This window comes from Chlorocebus sabaeus, chromosome 28, assembly GCF_047675955.1.
Source record: "Chlorocebus sabaeus isolate Y175 chromosome 28, mChlSab1.0.hap1, whole genome shotgun sequence".
NCBI lineage: Eukaryota > Metazoa > Chordata > Mammalia > Primates > Cercopithecidae > Chlorocebus > Chlorocebus sabaeus.
This window is the reverse complement of record NC_132931.1, coordinates 12264374-12290812: the sequence shown is the minus strand read 5'-3', so window position 1 is coordinate 12290812 and position 26439 is coordinate 12264374. Positions and strand designations below refer to the sequence as shown.

Here is a 26439-nt window from a genome sequence, read left to right as displayed (position 1 = left end):
TTTTTTTTTTTTTTTTCCTGAGATGGAGTCTCACTCTGTTGCCCAGGCTGGAGTGCAGTGGTGCAATCTCGCCTCATTGCAACCTCTGCCTCCCAGGTTCAAGTGATTCTCCTGTCTCAGCCTCCCAAGTAGCTGGGATTATAGGCACATGCCACCACACCCAGCAAATTTTTTGTATTTTTAGTAGAAACGGGATTTCACCATGTGAAAAAGATGTTTTAAGAGATAGGGTCTTATACATATGTAACAAACCTGCACGTTATGCACATGTACCCTAGAACTTAACGTATAATAATAATTAAAAAAAAAAAAAAAGAGATAGGGTCTTGCTATGTTGCCCAGGCTGGTCTCAAACTCCTGAGCTCAAGCTCCCACCTCAGTCTCCCAAAGTGCTGGGATTACAGGCATGAGTCACTGTGCCCGGCCTTGCTGTTGCTTTTGTGAAACAACCCCGCTTTTTCCTGGGGAGCCACCTCTGCACTTTCATGTGGCCGGGCTACTCCGAGAGGGGACCTGAGGCTTCCGGGTCTCCTTTCTTATTGTCTCCCTCACCCTCCAACCTCCCTCCAAATTGCCACAGCCTCCCTCCAGGTCATTATTCCCACAGTGGCAGGCCAAACCCCTCACCCAGCTCCTAGGTTGCGGCCTTCACCCGGCCCTGCCATGAGCATGGTCCCTGTAGAGCCCCCGGAGGTGTAGTTTCAGCTCTAGGTGAGGCGTGGGCAGCGGGGCTGGAGTGCCTTCACAGCAGGTGGATGCGTCTTCCACAGCCCGCATGTGCGTCTGCAGACACACAACCCTCCACAGCCAAGCCCCTGGCAAAGCCTTACAGCGCCAGAGAGGCAGGGCGGTGGGCTACCCCTGGGAGCTGGCAGTTTCCAGCAAGGCCTCCTTCGCTGAGCCTTGGACAAGCCCCGTAATCCACCCTAAATACCTTTCTTGTAGGACTGCTAAGGACAGCAGCTGGCGGGAGTGGGTCCTTGGTGAATGGCAGCTGTTACTGTCCTTATAAGGAAAGGTGGAGTTACAAACGGGCATTTAGGCCCCTAGAAGGGGGTGGGACCCAGAGCAGAAACCTGCTGACCACTGTGCTTCCCCCCAAGTAGACCCACAGGTGACCCCCACTGGGATTTAGGCTCTCACCTTAGGGGTCTCTCCCTGACCCACCCAAACTCCTCTCATCCCCTCCTGCCATCCACACACACACTCCACACTGACTCAGAACTATGTGATATTTATTTCCCAATATTTTGATAATTTTTTTTACAAATGGAATACATGGAATGAAGGGGCTTATATGGGACCCCAGGTAAGAGTGAGGTTGGGACTCTCTGAGGGTCTGGGGCTCCCCCCCTAGAGGGGACTTTGGGCATCCAGTTTCAGGGACTGAGCCGGGTTGGGTCGAGGGGCAGCATGGCATCGGACATGGTGCCGTCTGTGCCTCTCCTGCCTGCGGGACAGCTGGCGCAGCTGTTTCCGAACAGCCCACAGCACCAGGTACACCTCCCACAGCATCTCAGCCTCTGGCGTCTTCAAAGGTGACTGAGTCCTCACTTGGGAGCTGACTGAGGCAGAACTCACTGATGACTGTAAGAGAAAGAGAAGATGTACACATGTAAATAGGTGGGTCTAGGGAGAAACTGCCGCTAGAACAACTCATAGATAAACAGCAAAGGGCTCCCTGATGCCACCTCTCCCATCAGGCCAGCTCAGACATTACTTCTTCCAGGAAGCCTTCTCAGATTGCATTAGACGTTTGTCATCTCTATCCGTTTTTTTTTTTTTTTTTTTTAAATGAGATGCGGTCTTGCTATGTCACCCAGGCTGGTCTCGAACTCCTGGGCTCAAGCGATCTTCCTTCCTTGGCTTTCCAAAGTGTTGGGATTACAGGCATGAACCATCACACCTGGCCCATCATTTCTATTCTTTTTGTTTTTTGAGATGGAGTCTTGCTCTATCACCCAGGCTGGAGTACAGGGGCATGATCTCAGCTCACTGCATCCTCCACCTCCTGGGTTTAAATGATTCTCCTGCCTCAGCCTCCCAAGTAGCTGGATTACAGGTGCCTGCCACCACGCCCAGCTAATTTTTGTATTTTTAGTAGAGACAGGGTTTCACCATGTTGGCCAGGCTGGTCTCGAACTTCTGACCTCAAGTGATCAGCCCGCCTCAGCTTCCCAAAGTGCTGGGATTATAGGCATGAGCCACCACACCTGGTCTTTTTTTTGTTTGTTTGTTTGTTTTGAGACAAGGTCTCACTCTGTCATCCAGGCTGGAGTGCAGTGGCATAATCTCAGCTCACTGCAACCTCCACCTCCCAAACTCAAGTGATGCTCCCACCTCAGCCTCCTGAGTAGCTGGGACTATAGTTGTGCACCACCACGCCTGGTTAACTTTTATATATATATACACACATACACACACACACATATATATACACATATATATATTTTGTAGATATATATATAGTAGATATATATATATATATATATATATATTTTTTTTTTTTTTTTTTTGTAGCGATGGAGTTTTGCCCAGGCTGGTCTTGAACTCCTGAGCTCAAGTGATCCCCTTGCCTCAGCCTCCCAAAATGCTGAGATTACAGGTGTGAGTCACCACGCTCAGCCTAAACTGTTTTTTTTGTTTTGTTTTGAGATCATTGTAGACTGACTGACATGCAATTGGAAGAAATCATAGAGATCCTATGCACCCTTTACCAAGTTCCCCTCAACAGGAAAATCTTGCAAAACTATACTATGATACAGTCAGGATATTGACATTGATCCAATCTACTGATCTTACATAAATTTCCCGTTTTACTTGTACTCACTGGTGCGTGTGTCTGTGTGTGTGTATAATTTTACCAAGTTTTATCCAGTGTGCAGGTTCATGTATCCAACTACCACAGTCAAGGTACAGAACATTTCCATCAGACAGGAGAAAGCAAAAAACAAAAACAAAACAAAAAAGATACAGAACATTTGCATCATCCCAAGAGTCCCTCACGTTATCCTTTTATAACTACACTCTTCTCCCCCTCTCTCTGCGGCCCCTGGCAACCACTGAGCCACTAATATGTTCGCCATTTCTAGACTTTTGTTATTTCAAGAGTGGTAGATAAGATAAACGGAATCATTAAGTATATAACCTTTTAGGATTGGTTATTTCCACTCAGTATAATTTCCTTGAGGCCGGGAGCGGTGGCTCATGCCTGTAATCCCAGCACTTTCGGAGGCCAAGGTGGGTGGATCACCTGAGGTCAGGAATTTGAGACCAGCCTGGCTAACATGGTGAAACCCCATCTCTACTGAAAATACAAAAAATTAGCTGGGTGTGGTGGCCAGGTGCCTGTAGTCCCATCTACTCGGGAGGCTGAGGCAGGAGAATTGCTTGAACCTGGGAGGCAGAGGTTGCAGTGAGCTGAGGTCACGCCACTGCATTCCAGCCTGAACTACAAGAGTGAAACTCCGTCTGAAAACAAACAAAAAAATTTCCCTCGAGATTCACACCATGTTACCACATGTATCAATAGTTTGTCTTTTCTATCTTTTTTTTTTTTTTGAGATGGAGTCTCCCTCTGTCGCCCAGGCTGGAGTGCAGTAGCGCGATCTCAGCTCACTGCAAGCTCCGCCTCCTGGGTTCACGCCATTCTCCTGCCTCAGCCTCCGGAGTAGCTGGGACTACAGGTGCCCGCCACTGCGCCCTGCTAATTTTTTGTATTTTTAGTAGAGACGGGGTTTCACTGTGTTAGCCAGGATGGTCTCGATCTCCTGACCTCATGATCCGCCCACCTCGGCCTCCCAAAGTGTTGGGATTACAGGCGTGAACCACTGTGCCCGGCCTCACATTTAGATTTTTCGTGTGAACATAAGATTTTATTTATCGGGGATAAATGCCCAAGAGTACAACTGTTGGGTCATATGATAGCATGGCTAGTTTTATAAGAAATAACCATTCTCGGCCAGCCGCTGTGGCTCACGCCTGTAATCCCAGTACTTTGGGAGTCTGAGGCAGGAGGATCACCTGAAGTCAAGAGTTCGAGACCAGCCTGGTCCAATATGGTGAAACTCTGTCTCTACTAAAAATACAAAAATTAGTCAGACATGGTGGTGGGCGCCTGTAATCCCAGCTACTCGGGAGGCTGAAGCAGGAGAATTGCTTGAACCTGGGAGGTGGAGGTTGCAGTGAGCGAGATCATGCCACTGTACTCCAGCCTGTGTGACAGAGTGAGACTCCAACATAAAAAAAAGAAAGAGAGCTAGAAATGACCATCCTCTTTTCCAGAGTGGCTGTGCTATCTTTTTTCCTTTTTCTTTTTTTTTTTTTTTTTTTGAGACAGCGTCTCAGTCTGTCACCAAGGTTGGAGTGCAGTGGCACGAATATAACTCACCGTGGACTTGACCTCCCAGCGATCCTCCCACCTTAGCCTCCCAAGTAGTTGGGACTACAGGCATGCATCAAGCCTGGCTAATTTTTTTACTTTTGTAGAGATGGGGTCTCCCTATGTTGCCCAGGCTGGGCTAAACAAGCTTACAATCCTACTCACACATATGACTGCAGGTGAGCTTTCAAAATCAACATTTGGTCATGTCACTCCTCTGCTCAAGTGTCTTCAAGGGCTCCCATTGCTCTAAGGGTCCAATCCAAAGCTCACAACTTGGCAACCCTGCCTTCTACCAGCTTACTTTTGGCTTCAGGATCGTTCCACTCCAACCCACACACCTTGGGCCAGCTCTGGACACATCTGCTATTATTTTTTTTTGTTTGAGACAGACTCTCACTCTATTGCCCAGACTGGAGTGCAGTGGCACAATCTTGGGTCATTGCAACCACTGCTTCCCAGGATCAAGCAATTCTCCTGCCTCAGTCTCCCAAGTATCTGGGATTATAGGGGTGCACCACCACACCCCGCTGATTTTTTGTTTTTGTTTTTGTATTTTTTTTTTTATTATTATTTGAGACAGAGTCCGCTCTGTCGCCCAGGCTGGAGTGCAGTGGCCGGATCTCAGCTCACTCCAAGCTCTGCCTCCCGGGTTTACGCCATTCTCCTAGTAGCTGGGACTAGAGGCGCCCACCACCTCGCCCGGCTAGTTTTTTGTATTTTTTTAGTAGAGACAGGGTTTCACCATGTTAGGCAGGATGGTCTCGATCACCCGACCTCGTGATCCACCCGTCTCAGCCTCCCAAAGTGCTGGGATTACAGGCTTGAGCCACCGTGCCCGGCCTTGTTTTTGTTTTTAGTAGAGACAGGTTTCACCATGTTGGCCAGGCTGGTCCTGACCTCAGGTGATCCACCTGCCTCAGCCTCTTAAAGTCCTGGGATTACAGGTGTGAGCCACTGCACCCAGACTTTTTTTTTTTTTTTTCTGAGACAGAATCTTGCTCTGTCACCCAGGTTGGAGTGTGTGGCATGATCTCGGCTCACTGCAACCTCCGCTTCCCAGGTTCCAGCAATCCTCCCACTTCAGCCTCCCGAATAGCTGGGACTACAGCTGTGAGCCACCGATTCCTAGCTTATTTTTGTATTTTTTATAGAGATAGGGTTTTACCATGTTGCCCAGGCTGGTCTCAAATTCCTGAGCTCAAATGATCCTCCTGCCTTGGCCTCCCAAAGTGTTGGGATTACATGCATGATCCACTGTGCCTGGCCACATATCTGCTATTCTTACTCTCTGGACACCCCTCCCACTCCCTCCACCTTCCCCTAACAACCCTTTCAAGCCAAGCTAACACCTTCAGGCCTCAGTTTTACCCTCATTTCTGTTAAGAAGGTCTTGCCTGGCCAGGCGCAGTGGCTCATGCCTGTAATCTCAGCACTTTGGGAGGCCAAGGCGGGCAGATCACAAGGTCAGGAGATCGAGACCATCCTGGCTAACACGGTGAAAACCCATCTCTACTAAAAATGCAAAAAAAAAAAAAAATTAGCCAGGCGTGGTGGTGAGCACCTGTAGTCCCAGCAACTCGGGAGGCTGAGGCAGGAGAATGGCATGAACCCGGGAGGTGGAGCTTGCAGTGAACCGAGATCGCACCCCTGCACTCCAGCCTGGGTGACAGACTCCGTCTCAAAGAAAAAAAAAAAAAGTCCTTGCCTGACTCCAGGTCTGGATAACATGCCTCTCTCCTGGGGTCCTACAGCCCCCTCAACAATGTCACACTCAACAATGTGTGGATACTGAACTAGCAATGCCTATGATTTCATCTGAAGCCCCGCAAGTCTGCAAATTTTGTTCAGTGTTGTATCTTCAGTACCTGGCATTTGCTGGATGCACAGGAAATAGTTTTTATTTTTTTTTATTTTATTTTTTTTGAGAGGGAGTCTTGCTCTGTCGCCCAGGCTGGAGTGCAGTGGCGCTATCTCAGCTCACTGCAAGCTTCACCTCCCGGGTTCATGCCATTCTCCTGCCTCAGCCTCCCGAGTAGCTGGGACTACAGGCGCCCGCCACCTAGCCCGGCTAATTTTTTTTTTTTTTTTTTTTTTCTTGAGAAGGAGTCTCGCTCTGTCACCCAGGCTGGAGTGCAGTGGCGCGATCTCTGCTCACTGTCAGCTCCGCCTCCCAGGTTCACGCCATTCTCCTGCCTCAGCCTCCTGGGTAGCTGGGACTACAGGCGCCCGCCACCACGCCCGGCTAATTTTTTGTATGTTTAGTAGAGACGGGGTTTCACCGTGTTAGCCAGGATGGTCTCGATCTCCTGACCCCGCGATCTGCCTGCCTAGGCCTCCCAAAGTGCTGGGATTACAGGTGTGAGCCCCCATGCCCGGCCTGGCTAATTTTTTTTTTTAATTTTTAGTAGAGACGGTGTTTCACCATGTTAGCCAGGATGGTCTTGATCTCCTGACCTCGTGATCCACCCGCCTCAGCCTCCCAAAGTGCTGGGATTACAGACATGAGCCACTGCGCCCAGCCGGAAATATATGTGTGTGTGTGTATATATATATATATAAAGAAAAAATTTGCCGGGCATGGTGGCTCTTGCCTGTAATCCCAGCACTTTGTGAGGCTGAGGCAGATGGCTCACTTGAGGCCAGGTGTTCGAGACCAGCTTGGCCTCGTGGTGAAACTCTTGTCTGTACTAAAAATGCAAAAACTGGCCAGGTGTGGGAGTGTATGCCTGTAATCCCAGCTACTCAGGAGGCTGAGCCAGGAGAATCACTTCAACCCGGGAGGTGGAGGTTGCAGTGAGCTGAGATCGCGCCACTGCACTCCAGCCTGGGCGACAGAGTGAGACTCTGTCTCAGGATAAAAAAAGAAAGAAAGAAAGAAAGAAAAAGATGTTTTAAGAGACAGGGTCTTGCTGTGTTGCCCAGGCTGGTCTCGAATTCCTGAGCTCAAGTGATCCTCCCGTCTCAGCCTCCCCAAATGCTGGGATTACAGGCATGAGTCACTGCACCAGGCCAGGAAACAATGGTTGAACAAGTAATCGGAGGGAGGGGTGAGTCACTCGGGGCTGGGGAAAGAGGGAGGGGGTGTTGGGACGGTGCTGACCTTCCAGCTGCACATCTGCCAGCCACTCTGCAGGGCAGAGACCATGAGCGTAGAGACAGACTTGACAGCCATCCTCGGCAGCTGCAGCAGGGATCGGCCCTGTCGGCCCAGCTCCACCTTGGTCCCCTCAGTAGTCTTGGCCAACACGCAGGGATCTGCCAGCTTGGGGGACTCAGCCAACTTGGGTTTAGCCTCTTTTGGGGACTCGACCAACCTCAAAGTCTCAGCCACCTGGAGAGTCTTCTCCATCATCTTCAATGAGTGTTTCTTGGAGCCAGGGTGTTCTGAGATGGTTGGTTTAATTTTCTGCCTCCAGAAGAAAACCTGAGAACCAAGACACAGAGAGGAGAGACAGGAGAGAGGGGCAGGGCAGAGACAACACCATCCACAGAAAAGAAGGCACAAAAGGGATGGATCAGTGAGTTTCCGGGCCTCTATTCCTTCTCCTCCAGCCCCTCCCCAGCTGTCCTTTCCTTCCTCCCCACTCCATCTTGTTTGGCTACAGGAGGTCAGGAAGGGAGGGAACCCGTGCAGTAAGGGGCTGCTGTGACCGTGCCCTCAGGCCAGAGCATCATGAGGACAGAGTGGTCTCAGAAACTCACCCAGGAAATAATCCTTTGCCAAGCCTGTCTAACCCATCGGAAGAACTTCATGACCACAACCATCTCTCTTGACAGGACAAACACGGAGGAAAGAGCAGAGCCAGCATTTGGTACGGTGGAGGTGGCAGGTGGAGGACGGGGTGGGCTGTGGGCCAGTGACCACCTCTTGAGGGGTCTCCTGTGAGCTTCAAGCACAGCAGAATAGAAAGAAGTAGGAAATCCTGGGGGAAAGCCCCTCCTGGCAATGAATCCCAGACCTTTTCTCCCCTCCCTGGGACAGGGAGAGGAGTTGAAGTAGGTGAGAACCTACAGTGAGGGAGAGTTCTAGACCATTGTGAGGCTGCCTGGTCCTGACCCCAACCCCTGAGGCCCTGCCTGGACCCACAGAGTCCATCTCTTCCACCCTGGCTCTTCTTCGCTCAGATCCAGGGAAAATAAGCTAAGGTATAACAAACTAATAGGCCCTGTCCCTGCATCACGTCATGCAGTCCCTTCACAGCAGCCTTTCAAGGTAGGTATTATTGTTAGTGCCTCTTCACCAAAGAGGGATCTGAAATTCAGGAAAGCTAAAGGGGGCCGGGCATGGTGGCTCGTGCCTGTAATCCCAGTGTTTTGGGAGGCTGAGGCAGCAGGATCACTTGAGGCCAGGAGTTCAAGACCAGCCTGGGCAACATAGTGAGACCCCCCCCTCCCCATCCCCGCAACTCACTGTATAAATTTTTCAAAAAAAATTTTTAAATCGGTCAGGAGTGGTGGTGTGTGCCTGAAGTCCAAGCTACTCAGGAGGCTGAGGTAGGAGGATTGCTTGAGCCCAGGAGGTGGAGGCTGCAGTGAGACATGATTGTGCCACTGCACTCCAGCCTGGGCAACAGAATGAGACTCTGTCTCAAAAAAAAAAAAAAAAAAAAAAGAAGAAGAAGAAGGGAGAGAAGGATGGAGGAAGGAAGAGAGAGAGAGACAGAGAAAGAGAGGAGAGAAAGAAAGAAAATAAAAGAAAAAGAAAAGAAAGAGAAAGAAAGAGAAATTAAAGAGGAAGGAAGAAAGAGAAAGAAAAGGAAAGAAAGAAAGACAAGAAAGACAAGAAGGAAGGAAGGAAGGAAGGAAGGAAGGAAGGAAGGAAAAAACTTAAGGGGACCAGGTGTGGTAGGTCACACCTGTAATCCCAGAACTTTGGGACGCCAAGGTGGGAGGATTACTTGAAGCCAGCAGCTTGAAATCAGCCTGGGCAATATAGCGAGATGGTCTCTACCAAAAAATTTAGGCCGGGCACGGTGTCTCATGCCTGTAATCCCAGCACTTTGGGAGGCTGAGGTAGGCGGATTACTTGAGTTCAGGAGTTTGAGACCAGCCTGGCCAACATGATGAAACACTGTCTCTACTAAAAATTAAAAAAAAAAAAAAAAAAAAAAAAATTAGCTGGGAGTGGTGGTGCGCACATGTAGTTCCAGCTACTCAGGAGGCTGAGGCATGGAAATCGCTTGAACCTGGGAGGTGGAGATTGCAGTGAGCTGAGATCTCACCACTGCACTCCAGCCTGGGTGACAAGAGCGAAACTCCATCTCTAGCTGGGCATAGTGCCACATGCCTGTAAGTCCCAGCTACTTAGGAGGCTGAAGTGGGAGGATCACTTGAGCCCAGGAGTGGAAGACAACAGTGATCTATGATAACACCACTGCACTCCAGCCTGGGCAACATAGCAAGGCCCCATCTCTACAAAAATAAAGACAATTAGCTGAACGTGGTGGCGCACACCTATAGTTCAGGGAGGCCAAGGCAGGAGGATCACTTGAGCCAGGGACGTGGAGGCTGCAGGGAGCTGTGTTTGTGCCGCTGCACTCCGGGCATCAGAGCAAGACCCTGTCTCAAAAAAAGAAAGAAGAAATGAAAAAAAAAAAAAAAAAAGGAAAAACCAAAGAAGTTGCCCAAGGTTATGAACCTAGGGAAACCAAAGGAGGCAGAGAGTCACGGACTCCAAGGCAGGTCAGCCTCCTTGGAGGCTGCTGGGGCTAGGGGCCCCCTGGGGCTACAGCCACAGCTCTCGCCTCTTCCCCGCTAGATGGGGTCCTTCTCCATCACTGCTGACTCTTCCGCCTGGGACTGGAGCCCAGGCTGCCAGGGAGGGGCCATCTCACCCACAGGGCCCGTCCTCAGCTGGCCGGGGGTGGGAGCCACGGCGGCCGGCCAGGCCTGGCAAGGGCACTGTGTGCCCGGGGAGCCTGGCCCACACCCAGCCCAGAGACAAGGGGCCCATTCAGGGCCCCCCGCCCCGCCCCCAAGCAGCCACCCGGATCCAGCCCGCAGAGGGGACACACTGGGAAGCTGGGGGTGGATCTTGGGCAGCCACCAAAGACCTCATTGTTTCCTGGTCCCCCCGCCCAGCACGTGGGCAGACGCCCCCCCAACCCCAATCCTCGCCTGCCCCTTCCCAGGACCCGAACCGCTGGCTCCCTTCTCCAGTCTCTGTCTCAACCCCTCCATCTCCCACGCTTTAAACCTCCCCAGTCTGCGAAAGATCTCAGGGAAGCCCCAAATGGCAGGGGCGACCCCTGAGTCTGAACACAAACAACGAACGAGATGTCAACCTCCAAATTCAAGTTTCTTCAGAATTTTTAATTATTATTATTATTTTAATAACAACCTGAATCCCAGAACTTCCAGATACTGTCCACACTCCCTCCCCGGGGCAGAGGAGAGGATGCACCTCAAGGGAACAAGGTGGGGGTGGGTGTCTGCCAGGGAGCCTCCAACTCCCCCAGGCCGTCGACTGCTGGGGGTCCCATGAGGGAGGGTGGGGGTTGGTTCCCTCCCAGAGGGGGCTCCCTCTGACGCCCCATCCTGAAGTCCTCTCTCCTCCATCAAGGCTGGGGATGATGAGGAGATGGGGCAGGGGCCGGGGGACCAGGCCGTTACTGAGCCTTGAACTCCCACCCTGGGGACACGGGGACATTAAAGCTGCATAGGAAGAGGGGGCAGGCGGCTGACAAAAGGCCGGGCAGCCCCCAAGGCACATTGTATGGGAACGGAGGCTCAGACGGAGGGCCCATTGGGCGCGGAGGGCCCAAGCCGTGGGACCCCCGAGGAGGGCAGCTGAGCCAGCTGCTCCGGGCTGGCCAGGGCGCGCAGCAGCCCGTTCTCCTGCTCCAGCGCAGCGTTCCGCTCTGCCAGTTCCCGGATCTGCTCCTTCAGCACCTCCACCTCCTCCCGGACCGCAAACATGAGGTGGGACTTCACCAAATCCTGGGGGCCCCGGGGACAGGCACAGTGTCAACAGAGTGGGTGCCTCATCCCCTGCCCAGTGCCTCGAGGGCCGGGATGGGAGAGAGTCCCGTGTCCAGAGGATGAGAAACAAAGCAGGGAAGGGACGGGGAAAAGGACGAGGGACAGAGGCAGAGTCAGAGCTCAAAGACAGAGATGGGGACCAGCAGCCAGACCAGAGGCCGGGCAAAGTCAAGGGTGCAGGTGGCGGTAGGAGGGGGCAGAGGATGCCCAGGAGCCCAGCAGGGAGAGGGATGGAGGAGCTGGGAGTTGGTGTTCCCTGGTAAGGAAGAAGACAGGGCTGGGGCGGAGGGATGGCTTAAGGGGGCCGGGACCTCCTGGGACCAAGATGGCTTCTCTTACCATGGCTTGCTCGATTTTGTTGTCAATGCCAACCAGGCTTCCGGAGCCACTGGAGAGACACAGGAAGGTGAGGGGAGGAGAGGAGGAGCCTTCCCAGGTGCTGGTTTCTTGGACCACAGCCTCCCGCCCACACCCCCCTGTACCTGTGACAGTAGAGAATGAGGGAGAGGAGGGTTTTGTCCATCCCCCTGCGGGCTGAGGGCCGCTGCCCAGGGCCTCCCAGGCCCCGGTGGGGTGGGGGCCCAGATGTCCCTCGTATGGGGGACGCACCCCGGGGAGAGCAAGGGGAAGAGGCACAGCCCCTTTTTCGGGGCGGCCCCGGAGCCATCCCCACCACTCGGGTCTCATAAGATGACACCAGGGACTTGACAGAGACCCCTGGCTGGGCCATGCCCAAGGGGAAAGGGTCCTTAGACACCCCCCCAACGGAGAAGGATGCAGTGAAGGGAATGCCTGGGGGGCTCAGAGCCCCCCGGGCAGAGCGGGGTCTGGCTGGTGCCAGGCGGGCAGAGAGGAGACAGTGCCTCGGGGGTGCTGGCCTGAAAGATATACACCACCCCCCCCAAAGGCAAGGCCTGGCTGCTATTGGCTCCTTGGGGACACGGGGACCCCCCCTCCCCTCAGCTCCTCGGTGGGCGGGAATTCCCAGACACGGTCAGTGCCAGTGTCCCCTTCTCACCCTGGCACCAATCCCAGAGTGAAGGGGAGGGGGCCGGCCGAGGAAGTCAGCTGGTGGCTGGGCCAGGGGAGGGGCGTGGGGCAGAAGCCTGGGTCTGAGAGGGGAGTGAAGGGTGTGAAGGGAGAGGAAGGGCCTGGCCCTCGGAGGCCCCTCCCCACCTCTGACCCCATCCTGTCCCCTCTGTCCCTCAAGGCCTTGGGAAAGAGGGTGGAGGTGGCTGGGGTAGGGGGCATTCTGACATACTCGTGGTCTTCCATAGATCATGAGTGCTCTACTACCAAAAAACCCCATAAGGCTCACATCATGGGTGACCCCAGGACCTAGCCAGAGGGTCCCTGACTTTCCAGAGAAGACCAAAAATGGGAAAGGTTACCATGGCAACAGAAACTGAGCCCAGAGCCCTAGAAGATGAATACAGCTTAAAGGCCAGGTGCGGTGGCTCACACCTGTAATCCCAGCACTTTGGGAGGCTGAGGTGGGTGGATCATTTGAGGTCAGGAGTTCGAGACCAGCCTGGCTAACATGGTGAAACCCCATCTCTACTGAAAATACAAAAATTAGCCAGGCATGATGGAGGGTGCTAGTAATCCCAGCTACTCAGGAGGCTGAGGCAGGAGAATTGCTTGAACCTGGGAGGTAGAGGTTGCAGTGAGCTAAGATCATGCTACTGCACTCCAGCCTAGAAGACAGAGTGAGATCCTGTCTCAAAAAAAAAAAAAAAAAAAAAAAGGGACAGGCATGGTGGCACACGCCTGTAATCCCAGCACTTTGGGAGGCTGAGGCAGGCGGATCTCCTGAGGTCAGAAGTTCGAGACCAGCCTGGCCAACATGGTGAAACCCTGGCTCTACTAGAAGTACAAAAAATTAGCCAGGCGTGGTGGCAGGTGCCTGTAATCCCAGCTACTCAGGAGGCTGAGGCAGGAGAATCGCTTGAACCTGGGAGGTGGAGACTGCAGTGAGCCGAGATCAGGCCACTGCACTCCAGCCAGGGCAACAAGAGCAAAACTCTGTCTTAAAAAAAAAATACCGCCTATGGGCCTGGGACCTGGGTCTGGGGTCTCAGAGGAAGCGAGGGCTCAGAGGAGAGGAAGGGAAGTGAGCTTGGAGACGGGACATTGGGAAGCGGAGCAACAGGGCTTGGAAGAGATGGGAGTCCCGGGTGACAGGGTCTGGCTGCAGTCTGGAAAGTGGCCACCAGAGGGCGACTCAGGCCTGGCTCAACAGCCCCCAGGGCCAGGCTCCAGGCTGGCTCCAAGACGCTGGGCTCTTGGTCCCAGAACCTGGCTCTCCCTCAAGCCCCACTCTCACCGCCCAGGACCTGCACAGGCTCTTGTGCCGACCTCATCCTCCAAGGCTCCCTCTCCCACCACTCTGGCCCCAGGCTCTTGCCCTGAGGCTCCAGACCTACCCTTGTACCCCTGCACTCTGGTGCTGTGGTGGGATCCCCAGTCCTGCCCTCCAGCCCCCAGCTGGGCCCCGCTCGGAGCAGGGGCCTCAAGGGGCTGCAGCCCACACCCCTGGGCTCCCTTGTAAGCTCTCCCTCCTGGCTGTCAGCTCAGACTCGCTTCCCCGCAGGGGGATCAGCACTCAATTCAAGGTGACCCTTGGATGAGGTCCTGCAGCCAGGAAGGGAGCACAGGGAGCTGGGAATTTTCCATTTCTCATCCAAGCTCTGGGTGCAGAACGCGCTGACAGGTAGAGCAACTAAGGAGGTGACCAGGCCTGAGTGAGCAGGATGGGGTGGGTGGGGGAAGGGAATCTGGGACTCCTGGGGTGGTGGGAGAGGAGAAGTTGAAGGCGGGGTGGTGGGTCTGCCAGCAGGAGGGTCAAAGTAATTTTTGAGCTATTTCAATCAGCAACACCTGAGTGGATATGGAGCCACCACAGAAAACCCAATACCCCCCCTCCACCACATTACACAGACTCACAGAGACCAAAGCGGGTGGATACCTAGGGATAGGAGCATGGGCCCTGCTTGGCGGAGACTCAGGGGTAAAGATGTCAAGTAAGGTGTTCGTTCTCGCCAGAGATAAAGGAATAATACAACAATAAACGTTTGTTGGCCAATAGGTGACTGTCTTCTGTTTGTCTAGTGCCTGAGAGTTTCTGACAGCACTTTCCACTGGGGCTTTTTTTCTTTTTTTTAAGACTAAGTCTTGCTCTTGTCGCTCAGGCTGGAGTACAATGGCGCGATTTCGGCTCACTGGAACCTCCACCTCCCGGGTTCAAGCAATTCTCCTGCCTCAGCCTCCAGAGTAGCTGAGATTACAAGCATGCGCCACCACGCCCAGCTAATTTTTGTATTTTTAGTAGAGATGGGGTTTCACCATGTTGGCCAGGCTGGTCTCCAACTCCTGACCTCGTGATCCGCCCGCCTCAACCTCCCAAAATGCTGGGATTACAGGTGTGAGCCACCGCGCCCAGCCTCCATTGGAACATTCTAACACACACTTCAAGGGACCAGGACTCTGGCAACGCAGGCCTTCCCCTTTAGGACCCCAGAGTGAGGGGCTGTGGGCACTGTGCTAGAATTCTTTGACAGGGTCCAGGGGAGGAAAGTAGGGGCTGCTGAGATAGGACCTACCTCCACCACAAGCCCAAAAGCAAGTTTGTGTGGATTAGAAAATGCCCCGTTCTTCAAGACCCTTAATGCCATCTTCCGGAAAACTGTCGTGACTTCCAGCATTGACTGTGATTTCAAATATGAGCAGCACCCCCTGGAGTTGTGCAGTGTGTGACATGCACAGTGGGAGACTTAGCCCTGCAGGACTCTCGGTCCCGGGGCAGGGACAGCCCTAGAAGCTGGTCTTCCTCTTTGAGGGTCAAATAAAACGGCCTCAACATGAAGATGGGATAAAAAGCAGGACACCTGGGAGAAATGGGGAGCCTGGGATCTTGGGGACAGGGGCCAGCCCTGCACACTCGCCAGTGAGTTCAGGGGATCCCCCAGGGCCTAGGCCTGGGACCAGGAAAGTGTCAACCAGCTGCCCTGTCTCTATGCTCTCCCGGATCTGTGGTGTCTTTGGGGCGGGGCTGGGGAGGTGGGCGGGGGAGGGGGTTTGGCTCCCTGCCCTGCTTGGGAGAGCTGTCCCTGACTGTCCTAGAGAGAAAGGACATCATAGACCGTTGCCGCCACCTCTTTGCTTGGGACACAGGCATCCCAGTAGGATAGTGGAGAAAGTGGCTTTGGGGTTGGACCCAGGCTCCAACCACAGTCCAGCTACTTAAACTAGCTGGGTGGCCCTGGGCAAGTTTCTAAAACCCTCCTGGCCAGGCATGGTGGCTCATGCCTCTAATCCCAGCACTTTGGGAGGCCGAGGTGGGTGGATCACCTGAGGTCAGGAGTTTGAGACCAACCCGGCCAACATGGTGAAATCCCGTTTCTAGTAAAAATAAAAAAATTAGCCGGGCGTGGTGGCGGGCACCTGTAGTCCCAGCTCCTCGGGAGGCTGAGCCAGGAGAATCAGTTAAACCTGGGAGGTGGAGGTTGCAGTAAGCCAAGATCGTGCCACTGCATTGCAGCCTGGGACACAGAGCAAGACTCCATCAAAACAACAACAAAAACAACAACAACAAAAACAAAAAACCCTCCTTCTCTGAGTTTCAGATACTTCATCTGGCAAGTGGGAGAACGGAACTGCTTTTTAGGATTACAAGGGATAAGGCAGTACTGGACCGAGGGGAGGTACTGGATAAATAAATGTATCTTTTCTTTCCCAAGTCCCTGGGATCCATTCCTATAATGCCTGGATCCCGTAGGCCGGCCACTGCCCCCACCCCCAATTCCTTCCAGCCACTTCTTCACACTTAACCAACTACCTGCCGCCTGCAAGGAGGGGACAAGGATTTCCAGTCCCAGGGCATGTGAGCATTCTAGATTCACTTGCACCCTCTGTTCGCCCATCCCCAGACTCAGGGACTGGTCAGGCGTCCCCAACTCCCTCCCTGTGATCCAGGCACTGAACATCTCGGCCCACCTTCTCTCTTAAGAGGGAGGTCCCAGGCCGCTGGGACCCTGTTCTGCCAGCTCTGTGTACACCAGAAAGGAGAGGTGGGGTCTACACGTCCCATTCCTAGGGGGCAGGGGTGGCCCAACCCAAACCTGCCGGCTTGGCAGGGTGGGGCTTGAGGGGCTGGGCTGGGACAGATCCCCAAGAGCCTTGGAGCACAGCAGGGTGAAGTGGAGGCTGGGAACCGGACCGGTCAGATTGGGGTGTGCAGGGAGGGGGTGGGACGGAGGAAGGCAGGGAGGGAGGGGACAGGGGAAAGATGGAGGCCTCAGGAGGTTGAATCCTCTAAGACAGAGACAGCAGGAGGCTGGGCTATGAACTCAGCAGGGGTGGGGGAGGGACGGGGAGTCCTCTAGCCAGGGAACCTCCCAAGTGGGAGAGGGAGAGGGTGGGAAACACTGAGAATAGCAGTGATGGGGGCAGGTGACTCTCCCAGCCCTGGACGACCTCACACTTCGCACATTCCTGAGAGTGGGACTGGGGTGTGCAGGAGCCACCGTGTCCTGCCCAGCCCCGCCCAGCCCCGCCTAGCACTGGCACCCTTGCCCTCCATCACACCAGCTCCTGGCCACCCCCTTTGCCAGGTCCCTCTCCTCTCCGAGGCTGCAGGACCCTGTCAGTGGTGGGCTTGAGTACCTGATCCCGGTGAGCGGCCCCGGAACTGGGGAGGACAGGAATGAGCAACTCCCATCTGGAATAGGTCCCTCAGGCACCCACTCACCCACTCTCGAAGCCCCACCCCCAATTTCCTTCCAAGCAGGAAGTCCCTCCCCTTGAAAACCTCCTACGGAAGTCCCACTCCTCCCTCCAAAAGAAAAACGGTGACTCCCCAGCCCTTCTGCCGGGTTCCTATCAGTCCCCGGCCAGAAGCAGGCAGCCTGGCTATCTCTGACTCACGATTCTGGGCCTCCCTTTTCAGCTTGCTGGCTTTCTTAGGAACAGTGACACCTGGCCCTGAAAACCCACCCAACAGAGCACTTTCCCCTAAAAGGTGAACCCCAGAAAGTCGCTCTCTGCAGTGCCGTCCCTGCCCCTTTGCCATTCCTAGCTCTGACTCTGTTCCTAGCTGGCCCATCTTAGGGACTCGCTTTCTCGGTTCTAGAAATCCCAGGATCCTAAAGTAGACCCCGTGGGCTATCAGGATGTCACAGTCCATTCGTGCTGTTAGGGAGTCCCAGTCCTTCGTTAGGAGAGGAAGAGGGAGATGGAACTGAGACAAAACTGATTTCCATTCTTTTTCAGTTCTTTTTTTTTTTTTTTTTTTTTGAGGCGGAGTCTCGCTCTGTCACCCAGGCTGGAGTGCAGTTGTGCGATCTCAGCTCACTGCACACTCTGCCTCCCGGGTTCAAGTGATTATCCTGCCTCAGCCTCCTGAGTAGCTGGGATTACAGGCACATACCACCACACCCGGCTAATTTTTGTATTTTTAGTACAGACAGGGTTTCACCGTGTTGGCAAGGCTGGTCTTGAACTCCTGACCTCAGGTGATCTGTCCACTTCAGCCTCCTAAAGTGCTGGGATTACAGGCATGAGCCACCATGCCCGGCCTACTTCCTTTATATATATGTGTGTGTGTGTGTGTGTGTGTATATCTAATCTATATCTCTCTCTATATATATATGCTATTTTATTTCTTTTTTTTTTAGAGATGAGGTCTTGCTACATTGCCAGGGTTTGGTCTTGAACTCTTGGCCTCAAGCAATTCTCCTGCCCGGGCCTCCCAAAGCACCACGAGTACAGGCGGGAGCCACTGTGCCCCGGCCTGATTTGCTATTTTGTCTAGAGCACGCATTTGCCAGTGGGTTCCTGGGGTTGGCCAGATGATCTCTAAATCTGCAAGAGCTCTGGAATCTGACAACAATGAGTCCCTTCAGAATCTAAAAAAGTCTATGACCTGACAGTTCTGAGCCAGGGAGTCCCACCCAGCCCTCTCCACAGAGAAGGAGTGGGTCCGAAATCATCTGTGTGCAGTGGTTATGCCCAGGCCAGGTTTCTCTGTCTAAGAGTTCCTCTCCAAGTTCAACCTGGGAGAAGGATGCCTACCGGGCAGTTTCTCACAGCCATCCCAGATGCTGGGCAGGGAACCTGAACCCCACGCCCCACCACCCCACGAAGCCCACCTACCTATCATCATCGCTGTCTAGGTGACCACTGATGGCCAACATGGAGTGGGCCAGGCTGAATTTCTGAGCTGCTACTGCTCCGAAGGGGTCTGGAGATTTGTGAACCAGGCTGGCATCGTGGGCGAAGTAGAGGGCCGGGGAGCTGGGGCGAGAGTCGAGTGGGGGCACCTGGAGGCGGAGAGGTAGGAACCATCACGTGAAAAGAGAAGAGAAAGGAATCAGCCGCCTTATAACTTGCCTCTTAGCCTTCCTCCCTCTCCACCTCTCCACTCCCTTTGGAGGACCCGGGAGTCCTGTCCCCGCAGCCCTTCCCTCCTCCAGCTCTGGAGAAGGCATTAGGCAGGTACTAGAAGCAAGAAATGGGTCAACCTGAGGAATGGGAGGAGTGGTGTATGGGACATTACAGAGGGTCTCCCAAGTGGGAGGAGCGGGGGACTGATGGAAGAACCGAGAATAGACTCCAAAGTCCCTGCTGCCCCTGGGCCGGGACCCGAAACAGAGGCTACTCAGAGTGTCTGCCTTCTTTTATGTTATTTTATTTTTTTGAGACAGTCTCACTCTGTCAGCCAGGGTGGAGTGCAGTAGCACAATCATGGCTCACTGCAGCCTCGAATTCCCAGGCTTAAGCGATCCTCCAGCCTCAGCCACCCGAGTAGCTGGGACTACAGGCATGCACCACCGTAACTGGCTAATTTTTTATTTTTTGTTAACACAGGGTCTCAGTATGTTGTCCCTGCTGGTCTCAAACTCCTGGGCTCAAGTGATCCTCCCGCCTCAGCCTCCCAAAGTGCTGGGAGAATAAGCTACCGCTCCCAGCCTGTGCCTTTGCTGGAGTCTCGCTCTGTCACCCATGCTGGAGTGCAGTGATGCGATCTTGGCTCACTGCAACCTCTGCCTTCCGGGTTACAGTGATTCTCCTGCCTCGGTCTCCTGAGTAGCCAGGACTACTGGCGCCCGCCATCACACCTGGCAAATTTTTCTATTTTTAGTAGAGACAACGGGGTTTCACCATGTTGGCCAGGCTGGTCTTGAACTCCTGACCTCAAGTGATCCTCCCGCCTCAGCCTCCCAAAGTGCTGGGATTATAGGTGTGAGCCACTGCACCCAGGCTGCCTTCTTAAAATGACTCCAATGTCACCTCTTAGAGAGGTATTTCCCCATCATTCACTGGTCCACTGAACTGTTTCATTTTTTTATAGCACCTAACATTATCTGAAATTAAAGTATTTATTGTGTCTCTCCCCGGCTAGAAGGTCAGTTTGCTCAGTAGCTATTTGTAGAATGAATGGATCCTCAGAAACTGCTCCTCCATCCCCTCACCCACCCCTCACTCTCGCCTCCCCTCTCAAACTTCTCGGACTCAGGTGGAATTCTCTGCTCCTGAGCTCTGCCCTGGGGTTGGCGGGGGCTGGTTGTGGAGCTGGGGGGAGGCGGAGCCTGGGCGTGGACCTGCATAGCCCAACAGGCGCTGGGGGCGGCAGCAAAAAGGGCGGGGGCGACAGGAACATGACAAGACGCCTCTGTGAGGCCCCGGGAGGCCCCAGCTTCTCAGAAAAGCCAAGAACAGAGAGTCCAGGGTGGTTAGAGGGACAGAGCAGAGGAAGGGGGCCCAGGTGGTGTCCCCTGGCCATTCTCCACCGCTCCCCTCTGTTAAGAGGGAGAAGAGGCATGAGGGGATGTGGAAGGGAGACAGACTTTTGGGCAGGGAAATAGCAAAACAGTTACGTGCAAACAGCAGACCGTCAGGAGGTGGGGGAAAGCTGGGGAGCAGGGGGCACTGGAGAGAGACAGGCAGGGTCTGTGGCCCCAAGAGAAGCTCAGGCCAGGCTTAAGGGCAGAGAGCAGGGAAGCTGAAGGCCAAGGGGGTTTGCTTTGGAAGAGTCTGGGGACAGGACAGGAAGAGAAACAGCATCTTCTCCCCTGGGGTGGGTGCTGAATGCAGGAGTTCAAGAAGAGTTGGGCGGGGAGGGGGTGGGGAGTGGTAGGAAGGGGCGTCACGAGAGACGTGAGCTTGAGGCCAGGAGGGGGTTGGGGGGAGCCAGTCCTGACCGGTCCTGACAGGACCCAGACATCCAGTCCCAGGTTATTTTTATACTGTGGTTTGTGCCCAAGGCCAGGAAGGGGAAAGAGTTCGCATCCTCACACTCCCTGCCTTTCCCCAGCCCTCCGAGGTGTTATATTCTCCCCGCAGGACAGAAGTATCCCACCCTCTTGTCTCTGGCTGCTCACCCCCAGCATGGGGACCCAGGCATGCTGCCCCCCCAGCCCGGACTTGTTCCTCTTTTGGAGACAGGAAGGAGAAAGAGTATGGGATGGAACTCCTTCTGGGGCTTTTCTCTCCCACTCCATGGTGGTCACCCTGGAGTTATCAATCACAGAGAGGCTCAGATGGAGGGAGCTGAGACAGACAACTGGGGGGTGAAAAGGATCAACCAGCAAGCCCCCTCCCCATCCCTGAGAGGTGTTCCCCCCACCCAATTTCTCAGTGACACTTGGCCTACAGCAAAGCTGGAGGTAGGACTGAGATGGGTGGCTGGGGGAAAAGAAAGACCCCTACATTCAGGATGGGGCTGCAGTGCAGAGACTAGCAGTGCGCAAGGCCTACCTTTTACCTTTCCTCCCCAAATCCTGGCAGCTCCTCCCCCAGGGACCCAGCTACCCAGCTGGGGCCTCCACCCTCATCACCTACAGGCAGAGGGGCTGAGACCAAGACAGAAGAAGGCCTGGTGAGGGGGCCACATATGCTATAGGCCACATGAAGACGAAGACAGAGAATCAGAGGCCAGGGAGAAAGAGAGAGGGTGCAGAAAAACAGGAAGGAGGCTGAGACAGAAAATGAAGGAGGAGGAAGGGGCTTCAGAGTGACCTGGCAGGCACAGAGAAGAGGGCTGTCTGATCTGATAGACAAGTAATGGAGGAGGGGGGCGAGGGGAGGGGAAGGGACGGGAAGGAGGAGGGGGAGGAGGAGGGGGAGGAGAAGGAGTGGGAGGAGGGAGGCCCAAGATAGAGGTTAGGCCAGGGCTGATGGGCGAGCCCTAGAACCCAGGTCTTACCTGCCCCATCTCCTCTGGAGCACCCAACTCCATCCGCAGCCGCATGTCTACAGCTTTCCTCCGGGACAGTGGAGGGGTCCTGGTCCCTGAGCCCCCAGCCTCCGCGTCCACCCTCAGAGAGGGCAGGGGTGTGGCAGCCCGGGATGTGCCTGCACTCTCACCGGTCCCAGGCTCTGGGGGGCGCTGCTGGGGTGGGGAGGCCGACAGTGGGGGTGTCTCTGCCTTGGCTTTGCCGGGCACCACCAGCTGGCCCAGTCCCCCAGTGAAGGAGCGGGCCTGAGGTCCGGGAGAGGTGGGGGGTGGACGGAGCCAGGAGGTGGGGCCCTGAGACAGGCCTGACTGTGGGGTGGGGGTGCCCAGGCCGAGGCTGGCCAGCTCCAACCTGGAATCCAAAGATCTGCCCCCGGCGCCCCCTGAGGCCCCTCGAATTCCCTCCAGGAGTCGGCCGAAGCTGTGGGGCTCCAGGTCTCGCTCATAAACATCCACACACGTCCAGCGACCACGGCGATATGGCTCTCCCAGGCCGTGGGGCAGCTTCACCACCCGGAAACGGGAGGAGGGGGCCCCAGGTGGTGGGGAGCCATTCCGGGGGGTGCCCTTGCCCCCCGGATCAGGGCTGGGCTCCCCACTGGGCAGGCGGGGCAGGGGCCCAGTGGGGGGCTGTGGAGTAGGGGGATCTGAAGTCCCTGGGCTCCCCGGGCCTTCATAGTCTGTGGTGACGCTGGTGATTTGGAAACTACTCTTCTTCTTGCCCCCGCTCATGGTCCCTGGGGCTCAGGGCTGGGCCAAGGTTGGGGGTGGGTTGGGACTCCTTGAAGGGGCTCAGGCACCCCTGGAACAAGGGGGCCACATGGTGGGGGCATCCGGGCCCCTGGGGACGTCTGGGTCCGACATGGCAGGAGGGCCTGGTGGGAACCCGGGGTGCCTGCTGGGTGAGGGGAGAAGAGGAGAGGGGAGGTGGCGGGAGGGGGGAGCACGGGCAGGTTTTTCCTGCTGCTGTTGCTGCTGAACTCCAGAGCTGAGTTTGCAAACTGGAAAAAGAGGGAGAGAGAGAGTGTGTGTGTGTGTCTGTGTGTGTGTGTGAAACCAGTGGGCAGGCCACCTCCGGGGCTTCCTCTCCGGGGAGCAGAGTGGGGGAAGGGGAAACCATCAGAGACCCAGAGACAGGCAAGAGATGACAGAGACCAGGGCAGAGGGGACTAGATCCAAGAAGGCGCTCAGAGTAGGAAGAGGCAGATGAGTCCCAGAGCTGTGCATTTCTCGTCTGAGATTCTGACTCAGGGGGCAGGTATTGTCCCAAGAGCTTGAACTCCAGGGCCTGGGAGAACCCGGGTGAAGCAGCTCCCCAGCCTGGCCCGGCCACTCAGAGAGACCTCTCCTGGGCCTCGAGCCCACCCCAGCTCCCACATCCCTGGGGCAGGCCCTGCCCGGCTACCCCCAGCGCCCCACCCAGCCCCGAATCCTACCTCTGGGGCCTCGGCCACTGATCTGAGCCTGAGGGTCCCGGTGCCTAAGAGGTCGGGCTGTGAGTTCCCTGGGGCCTTCTGGCCACGGGGAGTGGCGGGGCACGCAGGCAGCGATCAGAGGTTGCCCCGTCCTCTCCGGGGGCCTCAGCTCATCCTGCGAGGCATCTCCGAGGAAAGTTTGCTCTCCGGAAAAGAAGGAACCCGCGGCTCCTCCGAGGAGCCCAGGAGCGGCCGCTGAAGCCCCAGGGGTCTGGAGACTGATGTGGGAGAGGGCGGCCGAGCCCCCCGCTGCTCCCGGTGGCAGCCAGCGAGTGGGTGTCTCGAGTCTCCTCCCGCGTGGCCCCGCTGGGTCCGTGTCTCCGCTCCTCCGCTCCCCTGGGTCTCTGCCTCTCCGTCTTTCTCTTTCTGGGCTGTTGACAACCCCCACACCAGGAAGTCCTGCCTCCTCGGGCCTGCTGACTGCTCCTCTCCTCCTCCTCCTCCTCCTCCTCCTTCCCCTCTTCCTCCCCTTCCTCCTCCCTCCCTCCCTCCTGGGGCTTCCCGCCAGCTGGCCCGGGGCCAGGCCTGCCACAGCCGCTGCTGTTGCAGTTGCTGCAGCCACTGCTTAGGCTGCTGCTCCTGGGGGCCCCAAACAGACTCTCTTAACCCCACACCTGCCGGGCCCCAGCCCCACTCTTGCAGGGAGGGGCTGCAGAGGGCGGGGCTCGGGGAGAAAGGGGAGGAGCTTGCAGGGAGGCGAGGGATTCCCTTACTTGTAGTCAGTTGCTGCCATTGGCCTAGAGACACACAGAAGAAACGGAAGGCACAGGCCGGGAGGTGTGCTGGATGCCCACCCAGAAGTGCCCAGTCCCTGCTGTGGGGCGGCTGTGGCTGTCATTCTCCTTTGGTTTTCACAGCAACTGCATGAGGAAGGTACTATTATTCCCCCCATTCCTTATTTTTAAAAGTGGATTATTGCCAGACCCGGGTGGTGGCTCATGCCTGTAATCCCCGCACTTTGGGAGGTCAAGGAAGGAGGATCGCTTGAGACCAGTTTGGACAATATAATAGCAAGACCTCGTCTCTACAAAAAATAAAAATAAAAAATAAAAAATAGCTGGGCATGGTGATGTGCACCTTTAATTCCAGCTACTCAAAGGCTGAGGTGGGAGGATCCCTTGAGCCCAGGAGTTTGTGACCAGCCTGGGCAATATAGTGAGATCCCCATCTCGACAAAAAATTAAAAAATAACACTTTGGGAGGCCGAGGCGGGCGGATCACGAAGTCAAGAGATTGAGACCATCCTGGCCAACATGGTGAAACCCCATCTCTACTAAAAATATAAAAATTAGCCAGGTGTGGTGGCACGCGCCTGTAGTCCCAGCTACTCAGGGGGCAGGAGAATCACTTGAACCCGGGAGGCGGAGGTTGCGGTGAGTAGAGATCGTGCCACTGCACTCCAGCCTGGCGATTAGAGCGAGACTCCGTCTAAAAAAAAAAAAAAAAAAAAAAAAAAAAAGCTGAGTGTGGTGATGTAGACCTGTAGTCCCAGCTACTCAGGAGGCTGTGAGGCAGGAGAATCTCTTGAGCCCAGGAGGTTGAGGATGCAGTGAGCCTAGATTGTGCCACTGCACTCCAGCCTGGGCAACAGAATGAGACCATGTCTCACCAAAAAAAAAAAAAAAAAAGTGGATTATTATGAAAATTTTCAAACATGCCATGTAGACATGGGGAGACCATGCAAACTCCACACGGATGGTGGTCCCAGCCCAAAATCAATTTTTTAAAAATCATCAACGTTATAATGAAATGACATTCAATGAAATGACATGTGGGGGCCAGCTGTATTTTGCTGGACTATTTGAAATCAAATCCTGGATGTTATACTATTCCCCTTTGCCCCAACCACTCCCCCCTGCTTTTTTTTAGAGATAGGCGCTCTCTCTCTCTATTGCTGTCTCTCTTTCTATTGCCCAGGATGGAGTGCAGTGGTGTGATCATAGCTCACCACAGCCTGGAACTCCTGGGCTCAAGCCATGCTCCTGCCTCAGCCTCCCAAGTAGCTAGGACTTTAGATACACGCCACCACACCCAGCTAATTTTTAAATTTTTGTAGAGATGGGAGCTCTCACCATGTTGCCCAGTGTGGTCTCAAACTCCTGGCTTCAGTTGGTCCTCCCGCCTCAGCCTACCAAGTAGCTGGGACTACAGACACACACTACTACGCCTGGCTAAATTTCTTTTTTTAAAAATTTTTTTGGTAGAGATGGGGGTCTTGCAATGTTGCCCAGGGTCGTCTTGAACTCCTGGCCTCAAGTGATCCTCCTGCTTCTGCCTCCCTAGTAGCTGGGACCACAGGTGTACACCACCACATCTGGCTAATTTTTTAGTTTTTATAGATACAGGGTCTTACTATGTTGCCCATAAAAAAAAAAATTATCTTTGGGCAATCCCTTTCTCTGCCTCAGGCACTGGTATCTGAGTCTAGAGGCCCTGGCACATTGCTGACCTCTGCAGAAATGTTTGTTGAGTGAATACATACAAATTTTTTTTTTTTTTTGAGACGGAGTCTTGCTCTGTCACCCAGGCTGGGGTGCAGTGGCCGGATCTCAGCTCACTGCAAGCTCCGCCTCCCGGGTTTAAGCCATTCTCCTGCCTCAGCCTCCCTAGTAGCTGGGACTATAGGCGCCCGCCACCTCGCCCGGCTAGTTTTTTGTATTTTTTAGTAGAGACGGGGTTTCACCGTGTTAGCCAGGATGGTGTCGATCTCCTGACCTTGTGATCCGCCCGTCTCGGCCTCCCAAAGTGCTGGGATTACAGGCTTGAGCCACCGCGCCCGGCCGAATACATACAAATTTTTATGTCTTAATTTAATTTAATTTAATTTGAGATGAAGTCTCGCTCTGTCACCCAAGCTGGAGTGCAGTGCCATGATCTCATCTCACTGCAACCTCCGCCTCCCAGGTTGCCATCTTCCTGCCTCAGCCTCCCGAGTAGCTAAGATTGTAGGCACCCGCCACCACGCCCAGCTAATTTTTGTATTTTTAGTAGAGATGGGGGGGAGTCTCATCATTTTGGCCAGGCTGGTCTCGAACTCCTGACCTCAAGTGATCTGCACGCCTCAGCCTCCCGAAGTGCTGGCATTACAGTCGTGAGCCACCGCTCCCGGCCTATACGTATAAACTAATCATACTAAAGGTATAAATGTGAAATGGGTTTTAAGTGTTTTAGTATTTCCCTCCCCTGGGAGCATTCTTAATAGCCTTTAATACGTAGGACCCTTTACAATTTACAAGGCACTTTGGTATTATTTTACTATCCCTCCCCTGCCAACAAATAATGGACTAAAGCCAGCTTGTCGAACTGCACGGGCAGCTTGTGGCCCAGGACAAATTCGTAAACTTTCTTAAAACATTAGGAGTTTG

At 54.5% G+C, this 26439-nt stretch overlaps 1 protein-coding gene across 3 annotated transcripts; it reads right to left on the bottom strand.

Moving 5' to 3' along the window:
• Nucleotides 1–1218: 1218 nt before the first annotated feature.
• LOC103246737 (TSC22 domain family protein 4) lies at nucleotides 1219–23506 on the bottom strand. 3 transcript variants are annotated; one of them, XM_073012744.1, is made up of 6 exons: nucleotides 23036–23506; nucleotides 21570–22600; nucleotides 18518–18684; nucleotides 11705–11753; nucleotides 7485–7808; nucleotides 1219–1587 (listed from the first exon to the last, which is right to left on the bottom strand). In XM_073012744.1, the coding sequence occupies exons 2-6, from the start codon at nucleotides 22329–22331 to the stop codon at nucleotides 1354–1356; spliced, it is 1536 nt and encodes a 511-aa protein (XP_072868845.1). In that variant the 5' UTR covers nucleotides 22332–22600; nucleotides 23036–23506; the 3' UTR covers nucleotides 1219–1353. The 3 variants fall into 3 exon arrangements, with proteins under 3 accessions (XP_072868845.1, XP_008016739.1, XP_008016740.1); XM_008018549.3 differs by lacking the exons at nucleotides 1219–1587; nucleotides 7485–7808 and adding an exon at nucleotides 10676–11323 and having other exon boundaries at nucleotides 23036–23494; XM_008018548.3 differs by lacking the exons at nucleotides 11705–11753; nucleotides 18518–18684; nucleotides 21570–22600; nucleotides 23036–23506 and adding an exon at nucleotides 8087–9493.
• Nucleotides 23507–26439: the final 2933 nt, after the last annotated feature.

Coding starts and splice junctions, on each gene's coding strand:
- LOC103246737 (XM_073012744.1), bottom strand. CDS start 22,331: ATGAGCGGGGGCAAGAAGAAGAGTAGTTTCCAAATCACCAGCGTCACC. Junction 11,754..18,517: donor CTAGACAGCGATGATGATAG/GTAGGTGGGCTT, acceptor GTGTCTCTCCAG/TGGCTCCGGAAGCCTGGTTG. Junction 7,809..11,704: donor ACAAAATCGAGCAAGCCATG/GTAAGAGAAGCC, acceptor CTTGGTTCTCAG/GTTTTCTTCTGGAGGCAGAA.